The following is a 23,572-nucleotide window of genomic DNA, read 5'->3' as shown; positions in this document are numbered from 1 at the left end:
CCTTCTATGTTACAATATAAACCTTCTCTCTGAAGCACTGCCCCAATGTTCTAGAAAACATCAATTATACAAATTTTTCTACAAAAAGAGCTCTGTAATCAAAAACACTGAGGAACATTTTATATTATATATATTATATATCCTAGTTTTCATCCTTTTTTTGTTGTTGTTGTTTTTGTTTTTTTGAGACAGGATTTCTCTGTGTAGTTTTGGTTCCTGTCCTGGATCTCACTCTGTAGACCAGGCTGGCCTCGAACTCACAGAGATCCACCTGGCTCTGCCTCCCGAGTGCTGGGGTTAAAAGTGTGCACCACCACTGCCCTGCTCCTAGTTTTCAACTTAAACAATATATATTACCAAATAAATTAGCTAATGAAATTCTTCAAAAAGAGTATTTTGCACAACCTGTGTATTTTTTTTTAAATCATCTTCACTCTGACCTCCTAAGATGATGAATCTTCAAGAAAAATGCTGCCAAAAACTGAGTTCTGAATTGAAACAATGTCTTTATGACATTGATTTTCACATTTGCCTCATGCTCAGTTTCTTTAAATCTCTTCTCCTAGTTCTCTGCTGGTTTGCTTAATATAATCTTTATTTAATCCACCTTAAAACCTTTTAAATAGGAAGTGATGGCACATGCCTTTGATCCCAGCACTTAGGAGACATAGGCAGGCAGATCTCTCAGGCCAGCCTGGTTTACAGAATGAGTTCCAGAACAGCCAGGGCTACACAAAGAAACCCTGTCTTGAAACCTCCTCGCAAAATAACAAAACCCCACCCCACCCCTAAAAAAAAGAAAGAAAGAAAAAAAAAAAACTTTTAGAGATAAAGCTGGATATAAATGGAAAAAAAAAATACTTTTTAAAAAAATCTGAAAAATCAATAAGGCTACCCTTTATAAGTAAGAAAGGAAAAAACAGAAGGACCATGTAGGAAGGGGAGAAAAGGCACAGTAGCTTCAGAAAACATATGGTGTGATTTTCATGAGTGACCTAGGAAAATGTCTTTGATCTAACAGTCTTGATTAACTCACTGTCTATCAGGATCCGAGCAACAGTCTAAAGCTCCTCCATAGTTAGGAGAAATTACAGAGGTGGAACAATGGTTTGGAATGAGGCAATTAAAATAAGTTTATAAGCATGAAGCTTAATCATTCCCTGGTTATTATTATCCTTGAGACACTAACAGAGAAAATAATAATAAAAAGTACAAAACAAAGTGATTAACATTAAAAAAGCAATATCAGAAATTATAATACGGTGTGATGGACCCTGCCAGGGTGGCCAAGTCTCAAATCAGGAAGATGACCAAGGCTTTCTACTCTACCTGGGAAGAGACAGTTCAGGAATTAGATATGGGGCCTAGATGTCTCTTTGTGGGGGTGGATATACCAAGAAGGAACCTTAGAAACTACAAATGGAATCAAGGCATTCTCCTGAAATAAAGCACCCTTATTCCAGAGCACATACAGGAAAAACCCTTGAAAATGATGCTAAAATGTGGGTAAGTGATTAATGAGAAACGCTATATTTATGGTCTCAGAGTACCTCCTCCCAAATCACTATTAATCTCATAGAGGAATAGGTTAACTTCACAGAAGAGAAAACTAGAAGCAATCATCCTGAGTGACTATTGTTCACTCATCAATGTGGCACATGGACATTTATGCATCTCCTGATGAAGCCGAGAAACTTTATCTACCTGTGCAATTCCTACTGAATCAAATCAGACAAAACCTAGTTGAAGAAGAGTCTACAAAAGAACTCATCTAAACTCTTCAAATGTCACAGTCAAAGGGGAAAGTGGGGCTTAAGAAGCTATCTAGGCCAAAAGAGAATAAAGAATGATGATGGTATCAGAAGTGATGGTTCACACATTTAATGCCAGTACTTGGGAGGCTGAGGCAAAAAGATCTCCATGAGTTTCAGGCTAGCCTTGGCTACAAAATGAAATCCTATCTCAAAAAACTAAAAAGGAAGGCAAGACGTTTAATCCAAGCACTCAGAAGGAAGAGGCAGGCAGGTATTTTTAGTTTATGGCCAGCCTGGTCTACATAACAAGTTCCAGGCTAGTCAGGGTTACACAGTGACAAGAGGAGGAGGAAAAAGAAAAGGAAGATGATGGCAATATTGTGATAGTTGCATATAATATAGTTGAGTATAATGTGTGACCCTGAGTTGAAATGTGACTAGGAGAAAAGCAATAAAGAACATCACTTATCAATTGGTAGTATGTCTACATGAATTATAAATTAGATAATAATACTATTAATGAAATTACATTTCTTGACTTTGATAATGGTAATTTAGCTGTAAAAAGGACAACCCATAACAAATAGACACCTAAAAATGTAATTTAGAGGTAAAAGAACTTGGTACCTGTAACTACTCTCAACTAAAGGCTACAAACCTTTAAAATTGTACACACATACAATGGGTACAACAGAAAAGAAACTATAGACAAAAGCAATAATGCAAGGCTGTGGGCATTGTTCAGTGGCAGAGTGTATGTTTAGCCATGTATAAGGCTACAGGTTTCATCCTCAGAACCAAAAATACAATACAAAAATAAAACCAGAGCTGGAGAGATGGCTCAGTGGTTAAGAACACTGGCTGCTCTTTCAGAGGATCTGGGTTTGATTCCCAGCAGCCACATGGAAGCTCACAACTGTTTGTAACACTAGTCCCTGAAGATCTGATGCCCTCTCAGCCCCTTCCAGAACCAGGCAGGCACACTGGTGCACAAACATACATGAAGGCAAAACACTCATACACATAAAGAATCAAATTTAAAAAAAATGAAACCACCAATTGAGCAAACAGAATAAAATATAAGCAAACAGGAATGACTGCTAATAAGAGTCACATACTGTAAACAGTTTACATACTGATTTACAATCAGCAGAAAGATAAAATATTTGTAAAATATTACTATCCCTGATAGCAGGCTGAGGAAACTATCCACTTTCTGAAGTAAGTACTATATTGTTAACCGAAATCAACAGCTTATTTTTTAAATTAACAAGCTTTCAAAGACCATTTTAAATTCTACTTGCTTTGTGAATGAATGTTACTCATTTTCTTGGAATATGGACTTTTAGCCTTTGGCATAATTTTGTTCACTCTTAATGAAAATTTTTATGCTGCAATTGAGTATGAATTTTTTTAAAATCCCCTAGTCTGAATTTTAAGCTCCTACAGCACAACAATTAGCCAGGTGTGGTGGTGCACACCTGTAATCCCAGCACTTGGAAGATAAAGGAAGCAGGATCAGAAGTTCAAGATTATTCACGGCTAGAGTTGGAAGCCAGATTGGGCTTTATAAAACTCTATCTTTAAAGGGGGGGGGGGGAAGGGCAAGAACTGTATTTTACTCAACCTTTATAGGGCCTACCTAACACAATTCTTACTACATAGTTCAAACCGACAAATAATTGTCAACAAATAACATGCAGCAATGTAAACTGTAAAATGAATGTGAAAGCATCATTGAAGATTAAAAATAATGTGTATAATATGAAAAAAATGTGTTTTCTAACAATGCTTAAAAAAAAAAGCAGCATGCCACTAAGGCTACTATAGAAGCAGCAAGGAGAAGGAAGAGGGAAGAGAAGAACAAGGAATAGGGGGAAAGAAGACCATTTGTGTTTAGATGCATCAGAGTGCATAAGCACAGACATAAACATAAGCTAAAGACTCTAATCCAAAATGCTCCATGATCTGAAACTTTCTAAGCAAAGTGACACTACTAGCAGAAAATCCTACACCTGACCTCACATGACAGTCACAGTCAGAACACAGGTGCAGGGAAAACAAAACAAAAACAAAAAAACCTTACCTCAGACTAAGTGTATAAGGTTTATATGAAACATATATGAATGTCATGTTTAGGCTTGGATCCCATCTGTAAAGTCTCTCTCCCTCTCTCCACCGCCCTCTCTTTCACACACACACACCCCCACATGCACACACAAACACTAACACACATATACAAAATCTGAAATCAAGACACTTCTCATCCCAAGTATTTCAGACAGGATCCTCAGCTTGTAGCACCCAATAAGGGCAGTCAGGATAATTGAGTAACATGAATAGAGGACAATGTCTCAGAGCTTCAGAGTAGACCCTGAGTGTGTATTGTAAGAGACTTCCTAGTAAAATGTCATAATGACAACAGTATTGAAAACTATCTCCTGCTGTGGCGCTCACCTTCTAATAAATGGAATAACTACAGATTACCATTTGGAATACTTTTCAGAGTTAAAGGCAATGTTCTTCATAATTAGGCAGGACAGCAAACATAAACTAAGACTCCATACACACCGGGATGTACAGCCACCCACTTACAGCTCACCTCTGGCCACCTTGACTCTTTCTCAAATTTTAGCAATCATCAATTTTAAAAACACATTCCTTTTCTTGTATACTTGTACTTCCCCCAAACCAAAGAGGAAAAACACAAAAGTTACCATCTAGAAACTACAGTTGTGCCCAGCTCAACACTACTTACCTGATTAAAAACCATCATCTAAAATCTATCAATGATTTGATGAACATATGACACAAGGTAAGAATGGTAATCTGTATCAAAAATAAAATCTCAGCTCAATTACTAAACAGGAAAAAAAAAAATCAAATCAAATCAAAAGAACTACCAGCATACAAGTTTGGTTTGGAATCCCTAGAAGTAATGGCTGCTTCAGAACTGAGGCATGATGTCATCAGTATTTGCGTGATCAGAAGTACAGTAATTCTTACCTTGGGAACTCTGGGAGGACTCCGTGGAAGAGGAACTACTATCTGTGTAACCCTGGGGTTCTTCTTTTCCTTCCTGAGCAGATGAATTACCGGCCTCTGCTACCCTAGATGCTTGCTGTAACGTTTCCGTTACCAGTTGCCTTGTTTGTTCACTAACAACTGTAGCTTGAAATGTCACTGGTTTGGGTTTAATGAGAACCTAGAAGAAAATCAGAAATATGCCCAGATGAAATTTCAGAGTGCCATTTAAATGCTAAACTAGCCAGGCATGGTGGTTTATGCCTATAACCCCAGCACTTGGGAGAGGCTGAAAGTTTACCTCGACTTCAAAGACACCTTTGGCTAGAATGAAATCTTGTCCCAAAAAGAAACAAACAACAACAAAAGCTAAACTTAGAGGTAATTTTCCAGGCACAGAAATTACCATTATGTATATTTATTATTAGGCTTTTGGCCCAGTATTGCTTACCAAAGACTAATTTAATCCACAGATGAACTAGAGCTAAGCTATGTACAATAATTTAAATGGGACATGCCAAACTACTACAGTTATGATTCGTCCTTCTTGTTTTTTAATGTGCCTGTGTATGCATATGGTGCCTCAGAGGCCAGAAGAGGGTTTTGAATCCTCTTCAGCTGGAGTTAAAAATGGTTGTGACCTTCCCAATGTGGGTACATGGAATGAAACTCTGGTCTTCTGGAGGAAAGAAAAGGGAAGAAAATTTCTACCTGAGAATTTTAAATATTCAAAAGCCAAGAGAAGTTAGCATATCTTACAGCATACCTGTGTTTTCCCTTGTTGTCCATAGACAATTTTTGTTGGGATGATTTTAGCTGCCGGCTGGACTGTGGAACCTATTCCTTTGGGCTGTGTTACAATCATTTTGGTGATGGGTCTTGTAGCAGTAATGATTGCTGGCTTTGCTCCAGTTGGCACTGTCTGAAGAGTCTTTTCTCCCTAAATTGAAGTCAATCATTATTTAAGATATTTATATGCAGTTAAATGATTAAAAAAACAAACAACAGTCCACTTACTGAAAAAGCACAGAAAGATTTTGCCAGGATGGGAAAAGGACTATAGATTATGCAACAAAGTACACGATTTCTTAAGTGATTAAAAAAATTCTGGACTTAGTTGAAATAATATTACAAGTCATCTGACCAACTTTCTAGCCTAAAAAACGAAATTATTTCTGTTGGTTAAGTTTTTTAAAATGACCACATCTAAGAATATTTAAGAACTTTTACTATCCCATTCATAGAATACGTATGTATATTAAAACAAATGTCTGGAAGAACATATATTAAAATGTTAACAATTGTTATGTCTGAAAGCTGAAATTATAGGTCATCTCCCACACTCATTTTCACTTTTTAATATATCTGAAGTCAATATTTACGTAATAAAAAACTGTGCAGAATATCAGCAGATAAACATACACATACAAAATAAGTCGAGCATATATGAAATTATAAAGGTATACAGCAGAATGTCTATAAAAAGAAGTATGGGGAAGATGAAAAGAGCAAAGAATTAACATTCTTTCTAAGGTTACAGGAAGAAAGGGGAAAAACATAAAGCATTTCTCATGGTTTACTAGTATGTTACTAATATCACTTTAGTCAATTACAGATTCAAGCCTTTCACCATTTTCTGAATTTTCACCTGCTTTATTTTGTTTGTCTGTCTCTCTCCCTCTGTGTGTGTGTGTGTGTGTGTGTGTGTGTATGTGTGTTGCTAGAAATCGAACCCAAGGCTTCATACATGCTAGGTAAATGCTCTACCACTAATCCATATCCTCGCCCTTTGTTTTTTTCTGAAGTACCGTTTTCTGATCATAGTTTTAATCTCAGCATAGTTCTATTTGAATTTAACTGAATTAAATTCAAATATAGAATTTTATCAATAATTTTAAATTAAAATTCATAAAATTAAGAGTTAGCAGTTTTCACATTAGCGATTTTCTTAATTTTTAGCTATCATCATCATAGATGTGTAGCTTTCAAACTGAGCAGTTGGTAAACTGAAAGCAACCAGGTGAGCTGTCAAAAAAGCAACCATTGAGAATTCATATCTAAATCTGAGCCTAAAGATTATAAACCTAACTATCAGCTACAATTATCAAAAGAAACAAGTGTTTCCAATCAGGTGGTTATTTCATCTCTCACATACTGTTTGCAGCAGTGTTCCCAGAAAGAGTTCTGATTTGTCTTCCAACAGCCACCAGTTTGCAAGTATGCGGCATGCTGACCTGTAAATGGCTTGACAGCCTCTCCAAGTACTGTGACCCAAACAAAACCAGGATGTCATATGAGAAAGTTCCTCTCCTGTGTAGTAGGCCTGCATGGATGCAGGTGGGGAGTGTAAACACGTGTTCTGTGTGCTGATAACAATGGTCCCATAGATATATCTATTCGGTTTACTAGCATTGCCTGCCAAACTGCTGTTCAAGTATCTACTAGACAAAATTCGCACTTGACTCTTAGATCTCTCGTAGCAGATAACATACCCTTTGAGGGGGGCGGGGTTCCAAGACAGGGTTTCTCTGGGTAACAACTCTGGCTGTCCTGGAACTTGCTTTGCAGACCAGGTTGGCCTGGAACTCACAGAGATCCACCTGCCTCTGCCTCTCAAGTGCTGGGATTACAGGTGTGAGCTACCACCACACAGCTATAAATCCAAGTACTACAGAATCCTGGCTTTCCTGTTGAATTGTTATGTAAAATCAAAAGAGCCCTAATGTGGACCACTTTCAGCATTATAAAAGACTGTGATACATAAGCTTTTATAATCTACTTATATGAAAGATCTCTGTCTTCTAGTGAGGTCAGAAAAGTAGCCTGAGTGCTTAAATACCAAGAACAGTAAGAAACCAATGACAGAACTTCTCATGTGTTGTTAGACACTGTTCTAAGCACTTTCAAAACACCCACCATCACCCCCAATGTAAACATGAAGAAATAAAAGATTACAGTGGTTAAATAAGCCACCCAAGGTCAAATAAAATAGTAAGACACAAAGCCTAAATGTGTCTAACTCCAGCCTCTTCACAATTGCCTTTAGAGCATAAAATGAGGGAAATGGAGGGGGGAATAAGCAACAAACCTTAAGTAACAAACCCCAATCTATCAATTTTATCTTAAACTCAAATATTTCTTTGTCTAGCCTAAACCAAATGCTTATCTACTACTGGCCATAAGCAAAAATAAAACTGTTGCAAGTCTTCCTGCGCTAAGCCACTGGAATTCTCCATCAGAATGAAACTAAGCACTCAAGCCATTGTCACAAGCCACCTTGCTATGATCAGCTGTGAGCAACATGCTTTCAGATTACTGTGAAAAATGTCATCAGTTGATGATGGATAAAGGTTATTCTATCACAGCACTAGAGAATCAAGCCGTTCCATCCACTATGGGGTTCTGATGTTCTTTAAAAAAAAAAATGTTTGTAGGGCTGGAGAGATGGCTCAGAGGTTAAGAGCAGTGACTGCTCTTCCAGAGGTCCTGAGTTCAATTCCCAGCACCCACATGGTGGCTCACAACCATCTGTAATGAGATCTGGCGCCCTCTTCTGTGTACATAATAAATAAATAAATCTTTTTAAAAAAAAAAAGGTGTGAGTGCCACCATTAAAAAAAAAATGTTTGTATAGATGGCTTAGTGGAGGGCTGGAGAGATGGCTCAGAAGTTAAGAGCACTGGCTGCTCTTCCAGAAGACCCAGGTTCAATTCCCAGCAACCACATGGCAGCTCACAACTGTCTGTAACTTTGGTTCCAAGGGATCCAGCACCCTCACACAGACATACATGTAGGCAAAACATCAATGCACATAAAATAAATAAATTATTTTTAAAAAATGCTTAGTGGATTACTTAGTGCGTTCAAGGTCTTACTTACTCCAGCATTTAGCAATGTTGTGACAACGTTTTTGCCAGGGAGGCCTTGAATGGTCGTTCCTTTTCCTGTAGTCTTTTGTACAACAATCACATTGGGCTTGGAAGTCATTGGGATTGTAGTGATTTTGGTAGTCGTTCCTTAGAGAAGTGGGAAGAAAAGGAGGCCTGAGTTAAGGACTAGTGATACTTGGTTGATCCTGTTTATGATGTATACAAGTAATATGTTTAAACAATGTCACCTTAAGGTGACGTGAATGTGGTCCTAAGGACAAAAAAGAAGGCTTGGAATAGTAAATTCTGAATCACCCCAGAATGATAAATATTAAGAATGTACTTTTTAAAAAAAATTATTATTAAGGTTTTTGAGACAGGGTTTCCAGCTGGCCTGGAATTCACTATGTAGACCAGGCTGACCTAGAACCCAGAGAGATCTGCCTGCTTCTAACTCCGCGTCCCAAGTGCTGGGATTAAAGGCATGTACCACCATACCCAGCAAGAAGTGAGTCTTAAAGTAATCCTCTTTTGAAAATCTGAGGACCTACACACCAAATTCCAAATCTAAAAATATCACTGTCCATTTCCCTATCAACACTCTTTCCTAAAAATAAACAAAAATCTTATGACATGTGTTTCCCTCAAATCTAATTATTAAATTTATGTGGTCAGCATGACAGAAAAGCTCTTCAAAATAGGAACATTAAAGGCAAACATCAAGATTCACTAAACTGTAGAAAAAATTTACAAAAAGATGTAAAAAAAAGACAGTTGTACGAGGTAGTGAACGTGTGTAATCCCAGCATTTGAGAGGTCCAGGCAGGAGGGCTGTGAGTTCTAAACCAGCTTGTACTGTAGAGTGAGAGCCTAACCTTAGAAAACCAAACTGAATTTAAAAAAAAAAAGTGAACACAGATGTGTAGCCCAAGTGGCAGTCAATATGTGCTTCTGAGTGTGCACAACTCTAGAGACTGCAAGGAAGAAGTCGACTGACAGGGTAAAATTGTTTTCAGTCATTAAGATCTACTTCCTTATAATGTAAATGAGGTAATTCAGTCTGAGAGAAAAAGGCATCTCATTCTCTCCCTCAAGTTTGGATCCTGGATGCATGAAAATAAGGGGCTGTGAGGGTGAACAGGTGTTAAGAAAGGCAGAGGGAAGAACAAAAGGTCACATGGGACATCAAAGTGCAAAGGGGGCTACTACTGGGAGTAAGAGGGACAGGGATGGGACACAAGAGGGTAAAGAAACACAAGTAATTTTTGTTTGAAAATGGCGTAATGAAACCTAATTTTCTATAAGATAGATAAAAGATCTACTTTCTAAGTGTATAAATCTACTGACAAAAACATATAGTGGCCTTTCCTCTACAGTCTGCTTCTCTCCCATCTATCAAATCTATCTACTACCAAATTTATGCTCTATATTCTAATTGTCCAAGTTAGAAGAGCTGGTACAAGCCTTGGATTCCTGCCTTGTCTTGACTCCCTGTACCTGACAACATGTGACCTTTTCTTGTCACTGATGGCTCGGTGTTTAGCACAGAGGGTGGCAATTACTTTGAAATTGTTTATTACATATATGAATGATTTCAGTATATCAGTAACATATCTTCTTTAAAAAATGAATATAATTCATGCCACTGAATTGTGAACTTAAAAATGGTTACAAATGCAAATATTATGTTCATTTAAAAAAATAAGGTGGCCGGGCGTTGGTGGCGCACGCCTTTAATCCCAGCACTCGGGAGGCAGAGCCAGGCGGATCTCTGTGAGTTCGAGGCCAGCCTGGGCTACCAAGTGAGTTCCAGGAAAGGCGCAAAGCTACACAGAGAAACCCTGTCTCGAAAAAACAAAAAAAAAAAAAAAAAAAAAAAAAAAAAAATAAGGTGGAATGTAATCACCATACATTATATGTGCATATGAAATAGAAGACAGCGATGTTCTAAAATAGAAAGTGGTGATGTCATGGGCCTATGAGGATGCTGGACTAAAGTCTATCAAACTGTGCAAACAGGCAAATTGTATACTATGTGAATTATTTGTCAATAAAGATTTTATAAAACGTAAAAAAAATAAATACAAACAAACAAACGAACAGATAAATAATGGTGTCCATGCAAGTGCAGTCAGCACTGCTCTCCTCTTCCTCCCTGCTTCTCCGTCTCAAGCTTCTCTGTCATACAGTTTTGATAGTCCATACCAAACCCCATCTCCTAAGTGAAACCTTTTACATCAAGAATCTGAAACAGCTTAAATTGATTTTAAAGAGTATTCCCAATCCCCACTACATCTAGTTTCAACTTTCACTCTTGAACGTCACAATCTCCATGTGGGCTCACAGGATGGCACAGCAGGCAAAGTCACTTGCCCACCATGCCTTGATGACTAATTCAATCCTTAGGCCACATAGGGTAGAAGGAGAGAACCAACTCATGCAAGTTGTCCTCTGATCTCAGCAGCCCATCCTTCAAAACAAATATTAAAACCAATAAACAAAAATAGCAGCTTACACTGGTTCAGGCCCTTAATCTACCAATTTAACAATATTAGTTCCTCCTGTTCACAGGCAACATAAACTGACAGCAAACTATGAGGCTTCCCACTACTTATGTTTAAGATAAAACTTGCTTAGCAACTGGATTTATTTATATGTACTAAAATATCTACCCCTTCCATTATAAAGGTTTATCAATTTAGGAGACAGTCATAAATAAAGTCTACCAGTTTAATGAATGGGGATTGGGGGAGTCAATAATTCAAAATGGGAGAAAAAGGACTAACAGGAAATAATAAGTATAACATTATATTAATAAACTGGAACACCATCCTTTTCTAGAATGACTAGTACTAAATGCATGAAATTCCAGTGTGCATGTTTCACCTAAAGAGAACTCTATGCAAAGCTAGGCTTTCATAGTAGTGGATTTATAGTTTCCACAATACAACGGAACCTGCAGAAGCTAGTTAGCATTCTTGTTTTTCTTTAGTTGGGTTTTTAAACTTTGTTTTCTTTTGTAGTTCCAGGAATCAAGCCCAGGACCTTGCTCATACTAGGCAACTGTTCTACCTCTGAGCTTCATCTGTAGTCCATTTAGCATTCTCTCCTCACCCCCTCAACACCCCTATCCCCACCCCCATCCCCCAGTTTTTGAAGACAGGATTTCTCTGTGTAGCCTTGGCTATCCTGAAACTCACTCTATAGACCAGGCTAACCTTGAACTCAGATCTGCCTGCCTCTGCCTCCTAAGTGCGGGGAATTAAAGGGTGTGTGCCACCACACCTGCCTTCTGTGGATATTTTAAGTGAAGCACATAAATCTTTTATTATGTGCACTGGTGTTTTACCTGCATGTATGTCTGTGTGAGAGAGTTGGGTCACCTTGGAAATAGTTACAGACAGTGAGAGTTGCCATTGTGGGTGCTGGGAATTGAAACTGGGTCCTCTGAAGAGCAGCCAGTGCTCTTAATCAATGAGCCATCTCTCCAGCCCCAAATCTTTTTGTTGTTTTTGTTTTTTAAGACAGGATTTCTCTGTATTACAATGAGGCTATCCTGGAATTCTGTAGACCAGGCTGGCCTCAAACTCAAATAGATTCACCTGCCTCTGCCTCCTGAGTGCCGGGATTAAAGGTGTGCACCACAACCTCCCGACCCATTTAGCATTTTTTTAGGGCACATACTGAATCCTGTGTACACGTTTATGTATCACAGTACCCCAGATAGAATCTGGCATTTCAGAGAACCTACCAACAGACACTATACTTAAAAAGGGTAAAATAATAAATAAATAAAATTGAACCAAGTAACAATCACATTTGGATCACAATGGGCTCTCTGATGATGAATTCCAAAGATTCTTTTCTTTTTTTGGAGGTGGGGGGGTAGCAGGGGATGCTTGTAAACCACAGAGAAAAAAGAACTGCAAATTCAAAGACAGCTTAGGCTATACAGCTGGTGTGAGGCCAGCTTGAAATATATGAGATCCTGTCTCCAACAGTAACAACAAATTGTGAAAAAAATCAAAACGATTATAGCCAGGTTTGGTGGTGTGTTACAAGAGCCTGATTCAAAATATAACGCTGAATGGGGTGGGGAGAGGAGTACTGAGGAGTGCTTCTCACTGGCAAGGTGTTTGCTGGGCATCCCAAGGGGGGTGGGGTATGTGTGTGAATACTATGGTACGCTGACTTAACAAATTTATTGGCTTAGATACTACTATCCATAGATTCTTAAATCACTCTATCTTGATTTCTTTGTAATGTTTTATGCTGCTTTGCCCAAAGAATAATTCAATAAATAAACAAAAAGTATACAAACAGCAGCTCCTTGCTAGACATTGAAAGATTATGAGTCACAAGCAAGTCTTGCCCCAGGTCCTCAAAATGCCCTTAAAGTTAAGACAATTAATTCATCTCTGAAGGAACCAAACTTCTGCATAAAATGAGTATATTTCTACAATCAAAATTCAACAATATTCACTACATATGTGTGTGTATGAAAGTTATCTGATATATATGCATATAAATAACATAGTTTCCATTTGTTCCATCTAATAAAAATAAAAATACAACTTTTCTAGAAAGTACTATGGAAAAATTAATCTGCCTTCTAATGTGTTATACAAAGGAAGCAAGAGCTTCGCAAAAAATATATATATTCACCACAAGATTATTTATAATAACCAATAAGAAAAAAATCTAAAAGCCAAAAACCCCATGTCTGTAAACAATTAAATCACTCAACAGTAAGAATATGATTAAATTATGGTACACAGGGAAATATTACATAACCACTGGGTGATTAAAATACATTTACCGATATGGGAAAATATCTAAACTGTTAATAAAAAAATAAAATTTTAAATTATAATATAAACATTTACACAAAACATTATGAAATCTTTATGTTGCTTGCAGCTTTCTAAATTTCCCAACAATGAGAGGAAAAATTTTTTGTTTTTGTTTTAAAGTCTTCTATTCTTACAGCTGAATGTCTGAGAATGTTTTAGCAAAAATAGTTCTTTTGTGTGGGGAAGAGAAAAATCAATCCACCACCTGCTCACAGATGAAGGTGGAAAATTATCTAAATTTGTTCAACCAGGCTACCAGCTGGTGATAAGTAGATTTTTAAAATTACTATACTATGATCTCAATGTTATAGGAGAGCAAGAATATAAAGAAAAGAAAAGCACTATTTTTTTTAAAATAAAGATTGGGAAATGGGAGCCAGAAAGATGGCTCAGTAGGTAAAAGTATTTGACACCAAATTAAACTGTTTTAACTCTATGTCAATATATCCTAGAGTGTTAGAAAGCTGGAGAATTCTAATAATTCTACTCATGTAGAACCACTCATTCACTTGAAATAGCAACTAACCTTGAGCAGTTTCATCTTTAATACAAAAGTGAGTGCATGTGTGTGTGTGTGTGTGTGTGTGTGTGAGAGAGAGAGAGAGAGAGAGAGAGAGAGAGAGAGAGAGAGAGAGAGAGAGAATACATAGATATTAGATCAAACCTCTGCTTCTAGGATTATGTACTGACACGACTCTAATCTAGTACAGAACAGCTACACCATAAATAAGGTCCCAAAAGAGACCTCATGATATCTAAACATACCTGCAAGCTATACAGTACTATGAACTCAGATACATGTAAAAATCTGTTCAAGGTCTTAAAAAGCTACCTTCCAATGAAGTCAACTTTCTGAAATGTGTTTGAGCAAGAGCTTTAGACTATTTAAAGATACTATCAAATGATAAATTAGAGTATTAACTGTGTTCCTTATATATCCACTTAAAAGCTACAGCACAATGATCCTTCCCTTCTCGTCTCACCCTCCTCAGGTTGGCAAGCACTGGGTTTTCTCACTTACACTTAAGAGTGGAGCCAAAATTAACAGCTTTGAATACAGAGCTTTATGCCAACACCATGCTCTGTTCTGCTTTTTTCCATTCTCTGAGTTATCAGCAACATCAAATACTGCCAGAAACTTTATTCCTTTCATTTTAAAAATGTTAGAACAACTCACCCGGGGCAGACAAAACATGACTAGTCTACAAAAATAGTAGACAGAGAAAATCCACAAAGCTTGCTTAGTCAGATCATTTACATAATTTTAATTAAAAATAATAATCAATGAAAACAAATGCCACATTAACATTCTACTTCAGAATCTGCAACCCAAATACTGTAAAGATTAACGAGCCAATAAAAACCAGGTACTGTTCCAACATACCAATAAATAGGCAGAGAGCTGGTTTTACTATCTCAGTAATATTTTTAAAAAGTAAACATCACAAATGGTGAAAAACAAAGATATTCAAATATTTTATGTTTAATAGCTAAAATGACATTAGTAACTGAAAATCCGAACTATGTTCCTGAAACATATTCAGATGCAAATACAGGTTCTTCCATGATCCTTTTTGCAAACATGGGACAGCTTCATGTTACCTCTAAATCCTCATGTGTCCATTTGTAAAGTTGGCACGATACCTCAAGTTATATAGTCTAAAAGGGCTGACAAATGTGAGACTATTTTTTAAATGAAAAATCCCTATGCAAACATAAACCATAATTTTGCACTGTGACTTAAAACTAAATGCTCTTTCAACTTTAGACTTACCAAAAGCTGTGTTTAATCATTACATTATAAGGACTGAAAACAAAGTGTCAAATTTTGAAGCAAAACCTGGTGTTTAATAGAGTCCTGCTGTAGAGAAACTTGGCTTTTCTTCTAACCAAAAATCACCATGCTTTTAACATATTCTAGACATACCTACCAGAAACAATATTACTGCTAATTATCTTGCCTCCCAAGGTAGCTAATGATTTGGGTACTACAGTAATGATGCTACCACTGGTAGTTTTCACATAGGTTGCAGCTCCAGGGGTTGTGGCTACTCGACCTAAGGATGGGCTCACTGTTGGCCGGGTGTAGGTTGCCTGAGTACCTATAAGAAGAAAAGCAGTGAAAAGAAAATTTATCAAAAATTTTTAACTTATAAAAAGAATGATAATTGTACAATTTTACTATAGTTCAATGTCATATATATCACTTTAACTTGAAAATGGAATTGTAAGGCGTCAAGACATTCATTTACAACTTTACAGCCAGTTTTCAATGTGTATAGCAAAAACCAATGCCAAGTTGATTCAAATTAATTTTACATGTAAAACTTTGTGATGTGTTGCAGCATCAAATTACCAGCCCAAGAAAAGGTAGGCCCTGCTCCCCCTTCTCCTGCTATCTTGATGCCAGAGCACTGTAGGCGTCTCTGTTACAGCTACTTAAGGTCCCTGTGTCTGGCTGATACTGGCCCAAAGCAAAAGTTTGTGTCACCATTCAGCAAATAAGGCAATATTTATTTAAAATTTTATAACTTTTCTGTTTTTTACCTGCTACTCTCTAAAGAGATTTCCATCTTTTTTTGTTTGTTTATTTTTTGTTTTTTTAGAGACAGGGTTTCTCTGTGTAGCTTTGGTGCCTGTCCTGGATCTCGCTCTGTAGACCAGGCTGGCCTCGAACTCACAGAGATCCGCCTGGCTGTGCCTCCAGAGTGCTGGGATTAAAGGTGTGTGCCACCACCGCCCAGTGAAATTTCCATCTTTTAAAGGATCATCCTATCATTTTACTAGAGATATAGTTGAAACTGCCAAGAATTGCCAGGAACAGTTTTTAGACTAAAATTATCTCTATTTACATAATTCCTCAACTTTAACTGACTTATTAGGAAATCTATCTTTCCATCTCTCTCAAAAGATTTTATACCCTTTCCTACTATTTCTATGACTTTTCTCTTTCACAAAGGATTAAAAACTAATCAGATGAGTCTTTTGCAGTTTCTTATAAACCCAGTAACTCAGAAAGACTAGTCCTATAAGAAAAATCAGCCTCAGGAAAAATTAAGAGGAAACGGAGAAAAGACTAAGATGGCATTTGCTTAAACTGAAGTGAGATTCCGAGAACACTGTAACAGACATTTTCAAAATACCCGACCTCAGAAAAAAATACCTTTAGGTTAGGAAGTCACTTACTTTAAAAACTTATAACCACTATAAGCATAAGAGGAACATTAAGAAGAATTAGTCTGATCACAGAATATATCTGAACCAGAAAAAAAGTCTAGTGCAAAGTAAAGTACATAGTACAGGGGTATAAAGTTTGAATGCTTTGAATTTTAACAAAAACAAAAACTTCTACTTAAAAAATAAAAAAAGAAAGGAAGAAACACTGTTGCACTGTAAACACAGAAACATGACCCAGTATTGCTATGGGTCTGGCTTTTATGTAGGTTCTAGGGATTTGAACTCAGGTCCTTACACTTGCATTTTAACAAGTGCTTTTACACACTGAGCTATCTCCTTAGCTCCTGACTGGATATCATTTAACACTAACAAAGTTCACAAAGAGTGGTCATTTAAAATGCTCTTCTTTGTTACTACCTCTAGCACAAATTGATTGCTTGTCTATCTGGGAACGACGGCATGCTTCCATCAGTCTAGGCAGCCCTTACTAAACTGTAATGTAACACAGACTTTTATGAGTAACATCCTTGTGAGTTGGGTATGTTTTCAGTTATTCAGCAAATCCTGACTGAGCACCTACATATAGGGAATAAACAGAATTGTTCTTATTGTCTAATACAGATAAACCAATTCAATTCAACTAGATAAGTAGAAATTGGAGTAACTGCAATAAAGAAAAATAACAGAGGACTATGAAAAAAAATCAGAGAGAGCTAACTTCAGGGGTCAGGACAGGAGTTGAGGGAGGCAAGAAAGACCTTTTGAAAACTATACACCTGATAAACCTGTGTGGTGGCCCACACCTGTGATCCTTCTACTCAGAAGGTGGGGACAGGAGGATCAAATATGAGTTCAAGGTCATCCTCAGCTACATACAGAGTTCTAGGCCACAGACTCTGTCTCAAAACAAAATAAAAAAAGACTTCTTTGTAGAACTGTCTCATGAACTTTTAGATATGCAATGTCAACACACCGCTGGTATGGGAAGTGATCTGATGACTTAGGACTGAATGGACTGATGCTTGTGAGACTTACCGGTAGGAGTAGTTACCAGTTTAGTTGTCATAATTGCACCATTACTGCTAACCACCATAATAGGGGAATTGCTACTGGTGGGTAGAGTTGCAGTCACTGGTTTGGGTAAGATTTTACTTGGTTGAACCTGCTGTGTGATGATTTTAACACCTTTGAAAGAAAAAAGATAAATCTCAGTACAAATAATTTTAAAAGAATGTCACTTGGCCCAATAGGGCAATAGTCACACACATTTATTGAGTCTTACTCTAGAGATCCTTTTTAACACTAATGAAACTCTATGCTTTCATTGCTCAAATTCCTCTTTCCTAAATTCTCCCAGTTCAAGAATGCAGCTATAATTTTATATTAACAGATTTCTTAAAGAAAACTAAATCTGGACTTTTATCTATGGCGGTGAGCATATGAGCTTTCAAACCAGTTAGCAAAAGCAAATCTGTTCCATACAAATACTTGAGAAGAAGAGACTAGCATAAGGCTGATCACAAGCAGTCCACACAGCCCTTCCAGATTCTCAGCAACAAAGACTTCATGACTCAGAACTGACATAATAAGCTGATAAAAACTTAACAGGCTAAGAACAGTTTTTGTTTGATTTTCTTTTAAATGGCCGTCTCATCTTTCATTTGTTTTGTATTGAGATAGGGTCTTATTATATAACCAGTGCTGGCCTGGAACTCAGTGAGTAGTCCAGCCTGACCTGGAACAACAGAGTCTACTGCCTTTGCCTCCTGAGTGCTAGGATTACAGATGTGTGCCACCATGCCCAGCTTAAAGTTCTTTTCTTGTTTTTGTTTGTTTGTTGTTAATACTGTTGAACCCAGGGAGTCAGACACACTAGGTAAGTGTTCTACCACTAAGCTATATCCTAAAGTCCTAAAATAGCTTTCTAAAGAAGTATTTTAATAACTTTCTTTTACCAAATATAGGATGCCAAAAAAGGCCACATCCATGTATTGTAACTATATAAAACATGCATGTGAAAAAGAACTCAAAGGTAATATACAATAAATACAATAAAAATATTATGGATGTTGGGACTTTTTAACATTTAAAAATTTTTATATTTACAATGCTATGATGCTTACATTGGCATTCCAAACATAAAGTATTCATTAAAAAGTATGAGATCTAGTTACAGTTCTAAATCAGTGGTAACTAAAGAAGAAAAATTTAGTGGCATTTCTCCACCACTAATCTTTTGAAGACATACATAAAACATTCTCATAGAGAAAATTAAGAATTGTATTATTTTTGGTGTAGTGTGATAGTTTATCTTGACAGTCAATTTGACAGAATTTAGAATCACCATGGAAGCAAACCTCTGGGAATGCCTGGAGGGATCTTCCAGTCCAGATTAAGGAGGGAAGATCTGCACTGTTGCATGGACTCTGGTCCTGACAAAAGAAAACAGGAACCACGCAGGAGCACTGCCCCTCTCTGCTGCCTCACTTCAGACTCACTGGGCCCAGCTGCCTCGAGCTCCTGCCACCGCTACTTGCCCACCGTGGTCTTCTAACTTCAAGGCAAAGGAAACTCTTCCTTTCCTAAATGGCTTCTTTCACAACAACAAGGAAGCATCTAATACAGGCGGGGATTTAAGCTGAGCTATTAAGGAAAGAAATAGTTCTGCATATTTAGTAGCTTTAAGTAATTATAAACTATTAGCTAAGAAAGAAATTAAAATTATGGTATTTGGGCATAATTAGTTAAGTAACTTAACTCTCGTGATTCTATTTTTTATCTACAAAATAAAAATCATTCAGTATATGCCTTATAAGGCTATTGTAAGGATTAAATAAATTTGTAAAGTATCTAATACACATCAAGAATTCAATAAGTATTGTGGAAATAGTTCTGAATATAATGAACCATAAGCAGTGAGGTTATACAAGGAAAAATTATTTCTAGTATTTCTTACTAATGAACCATAATCCTGTATAACGCTCATGCAGAAAGAAGTTCCAAGAAATAACCACACAGAAAAAATTCACAAAATCAAAAGACAACTCTACTCAGTCCTATGCAAATCAACTGATAATCTGTATCAAATAATATTTCAAGAAATATTATTTCTAAAAACTGACCATGAGAAAGAGAGCAAATCAAATAAACAAATTTCCAAAGAACTCCAACCCTCTCAGAAAGTGGCAGGCCTAGAAAGCTGCCCTCAAAAGGACAGTCATTTCAATGCACTAACCCATTCTGCAGAGCCATGCCTGGTGCAATGGCATGAGGAGCTCTTCAATCCACACAACAGAATGAACAATGGAACTAATGGAAGTTATAAAGCAACCATCATTAAAGGCTCTGGGGACCCCAGGATGGCTCCACAGGTAAAAGAACTGACATCAAGCCTGACCACCTGAGCTCCATCCTGAAGACCCACACAGTGGAAAGAGAACTCATTCCTGTAAGGGGTATTCTGACTTCCACATGCACAACATGGCACACATGCATGCATGCACAAATGGATGCTCTCACACAGCACATGTGCACATACACACATGTACCCACAAAATATAAATACAATGCAATAAAGGAGAATGCTCTGTATGGTGGTTTGAAAGAAAATGGCCCCCAAAGAGAGTGGCACTATTAGGAGGTATGGCTTTGTTCAAGTAGGTATGGCCTTGTTGGAAGAAGTGTTTCACTGTGGAGGTAAGCTTTGAGGTCTCATATATGCTCAAGCTACACCTAGTGAAACAAACCATTTCCTGTAGCCTGCATATCAAGATGTAAAACTCTCAGCTTCTCCAGCACCATGTCTGCCTGCATGCTGCCATGTCCCACCATAATGATAATTTACTAAACCTCTGAAACTGTAAGTCACCCCATTAAATGTTTTCCTTTATAAAAGCTGTCATGGTGATGGTGTCTCTTTACAACAATAACCCGAATTAAGACACTCTGGAAAGGGGTCTTATGGCAAATAGCAAACAAAGAAACATCTCCCACCAAACCTAAAAGTTGAAGTCAAATTCTGTGACATCTGAGCCAAGACCATTTCTCTTTTCCCTCACTCAGCTCAGTAAATTGGTGATTCTACTCCAAACTGCTATAGTCATAGAGTGCTAGGTCCCTTCTACATAGCTCTTAGCCAGAGGACATTCTTTTCAGGAAAAACAGGATTTCAGCTTATCCTCACAGTTGCTTAATGCTAACTGAAATACCACAGAGAATAATTCCAATCCATAGTAGAATCCACTAGAATCGAATACCAAAAGGATCACCAAAAACAAACAACAAACAAAAACAAAACAAGACCAAAAAACCTCTAAACATTTGGAAATAAAATAGCATAATTCTAAGTAAATCAAAGAGGAAGTCCTAGGGGAGGTTTCAGAACAAAAACTTTAAGAAAATGACAATATATAAAAATACATAGAATGCTGACAAAATCATGCTGAGGATTTATCAAAGCATAGTTATATAGACTTAGTAGAACTAAATGCTAAATGTATAGAAAAAAATCTTTAATCAATAATCCACATTCCAGTCTCAAGAAGCTAGAAAAGCAAAACAAAGCAAAACAAAACAAAAATAATGAAACCAAAACCTGAAAAATGACAGAAAATGATCAATGAAGCAAAACTATGAAAATTTGAAAAAAAAAAAAAACTCAATAATAATGAAACTCCCTAGAAAGCCTGATAAAGAAAAATATCATTAGGAAAGTCCTTGTAGCCATTTAAAGGATAATAAGAACTGATAGTGGTAACTATCATTTTGACAATTTAAACATGAATAAACTTAAAAACCATAAACTACCAAAGCTCAACAAAGATGAAATGGCTAATCCAAATAGTTTTCCTACCATTAAAAAAAGTAAGTTCATAATTTAAATGCTCCCAAAAATAAAAATCTCCAAACCAGTGATTCATTGAAGTCCACTAAATAGTTAAGGAATTAATACAGTCTTCCCTAATCTCTTCTAGAAAACTGAACACTTCAAACTCATTCTGAGGCCAGTAGTACTTGATAACCAAACTAGACAAAGACACTGCAAAGAAAACTGTAAGACAACTATCTATCAACATCCGCCAAGGCAGATGATCTGAGGAACTGAGATCAGATCCCAGCATCCACACAAACGCCAAGCAGGTGTGGTGTCCTGCCTATAATCCCAGTGTTCTAGAAGTGGGAGGTGGAGACAAGAGATCCAGAGCAAGCTGGGTAACTAAACTAACCAAATTGGCAAGCACTGAGTTCAAGTGAGAATCCCTGCCCTAATTTTGAGGTGAAGAGCTATCAAGGACACCAGCATCAACCTCTGACCTCCACATGCACTTGCACACATGTGCACAGAAACCTACACACACATTACACATATATACACATGCATATACACACTCACCACATACACAGATTTAAAAACAAAACTATCTCATGGACAGAGATAAAAACTGAAACCACTGATATATAAGAAAGAATTATATATCATGACCTAGTGAGGCTTATTTCATTTATGTAACTGGTTCAACAACAACAACAACAAAAACAAAAATCAACCCATGTGATCCAACATATCAGCAGCTAAACACAAAAACAAGTCTTTGGTAGTCACAGCACCTAAACGTGAGAGAATGTTGACAGAAACTAACATGTTGTAATAATAAAAGGCCCCAGAAAAGTGGAAACGTCACATTCTCAACTCAAAAAGCACTTACAAAAATACTGTAACAGGCCTTCCCCTCAACGCTGAAAGACCCAATGCCTGCTACTCCAGATAGAAATGAAGGCAAGAATGTCTATTCTAGTCACTCCTACTTATACATTCTAGCTAGTGAATTAAGACAGAAAAGAAAGAAGGAAATAAGGGAGGAATACTGATTGGAAAGGAAGAAAAACACTGTCCTTATGTACAGATGACTTAATGAAATACATCCTGCATACATAGGAATCCAAGAAATCTATGTAGATACTCCCATAAATAATAAAGTTCACCAAGCTAGGAAGAGGATTCAAGTTCAGTAACTTGCCTACACACCAACAATAAACAAGTGAAATGGAAATTAAAACCATGATACCATTTAGAGTCACTCTAAGAAAATCAGACACTTAGGGCTATAGTTTAAAAAAACATTTATAGGCATGTCCTACTGGAAACCATAAAACACTGAAGATCTAAATAAACAGGAAGACACACTATGCAAATGACCTACAGGACCAGGAAAACTGCAAATTGAGGATACCAGCAGACCTCATGCACATCTTCCAGTTACCTGACTCCTGTTTGATCTGGATGGTAGGTTTGATACCAGGTGGCAATGGTGACTGCTGGGGCTGCTGCTGAGACACTGAGGAAGGCTGGGCCACTGGCTGCTGTGTCTGTTGTTGCACTTGATGTAACTGCTGCTTAGGAGACTGCTGATGCTGTTTAGGAAACTGTGCAAGAATCTGGGTAGGGGCACTCACTAAGCTTTTTGGGGAAGGAAGTCTTGTTGATGCCATTTTGATTGCTGATGTGGATACACCTATAGAAAAGTAAAGAAGATTTAGGAAGGAGGGATTTGTGGGTGGGTCAAAACAAGGAGGATTTGGACCATTCCATCAGCCAACTAATATCTTGGGAACACAAAGGATCAAATGTAAAGTCAACTGTTATAAAAAAAACATCTACTAAGTAGACTAATTACAATGCCCACTCTTGGTTACAGTCTTGCTTCATTAACAAGCTTCTAATTTTTCTGTAAGCATCTTACTTGTTTCCATTGTAGTTTAATTCTATTACCATTGTTGGTTGCTAGTCTAATTTTTTTCTTCCTTTCTAACAAAACCATGTTTTTCCCCTTGAGAATCCACATTCCTGGGCACCGGCATACATGTGCATGGAGGCTTGTCCCTAAGTCAGCTTTAG

At 37.2% G+C, this 23,572-nt stretch overlaps 1 protein-coding gene across 16 annotated transcripts in view; it reads right to left on the bottom strand.

Annotated features, from left to right (window-relative positions):
• Emsy (EMSY transcriptional repressor, BRCA2 interacting) overlaps positions 1–23,572 on the bottom strand; it is a 74,996-nt gene that overhangs the window by 19,918 nt on the left and 31,506 nt on the right. For 15 of the 16 annotated variants that reach the window (XM_037197286.1, XM_037197263.1, XM_028877476.2 and 12 more), the window contains 6 exons: positions 22,938–23,189; positions 17,713–17,862; positions 15,432–15,602; positions 8,658–8,794; positions 5,545–5,718; positions 4,761–4,959 (listed from right to left, as the gene is read on the bottom strand). In XM_037197286.1, coding sequence (XP_037053181.1) covers positions 4,761–4,959; positions 5,545–5,718; positions 8,658–8,794; positions 15,432–15,602; positions 17,713–17,862; positions 22,938–23,189 — 1,083 coding nt within the window. The remainder of the gene's footprint in view (positions 1–4,760; positions 4,960–5,544; positions 5,719–8,657; positions 8,795–15,431; positions 15,603–17,712; positions 17,863–22,937; positions 23,190–23,572) is intronic. The other variant, XM_037197273.1, reaches the window with a different exon arrangement.

This window comes from Peromyscus leucopus, chromosome 1 (assembly GCF_004664715.2).
Source record: "Peromyscus leucopus breed LL Stock chromosome 1, UCI_PerLeu_2.1, whole genome shotgun sequence".
NCBI lineage: Eukaryota > Metazoa > Chordata > Mammalia > Rodentia > Cricetidae > Peromyscus > Peromyscus leucopus.
Note: the sequence above shows the minus strand (reverse complement) of the source record. Positions and strands in the feature narration are given on the sequence as shown.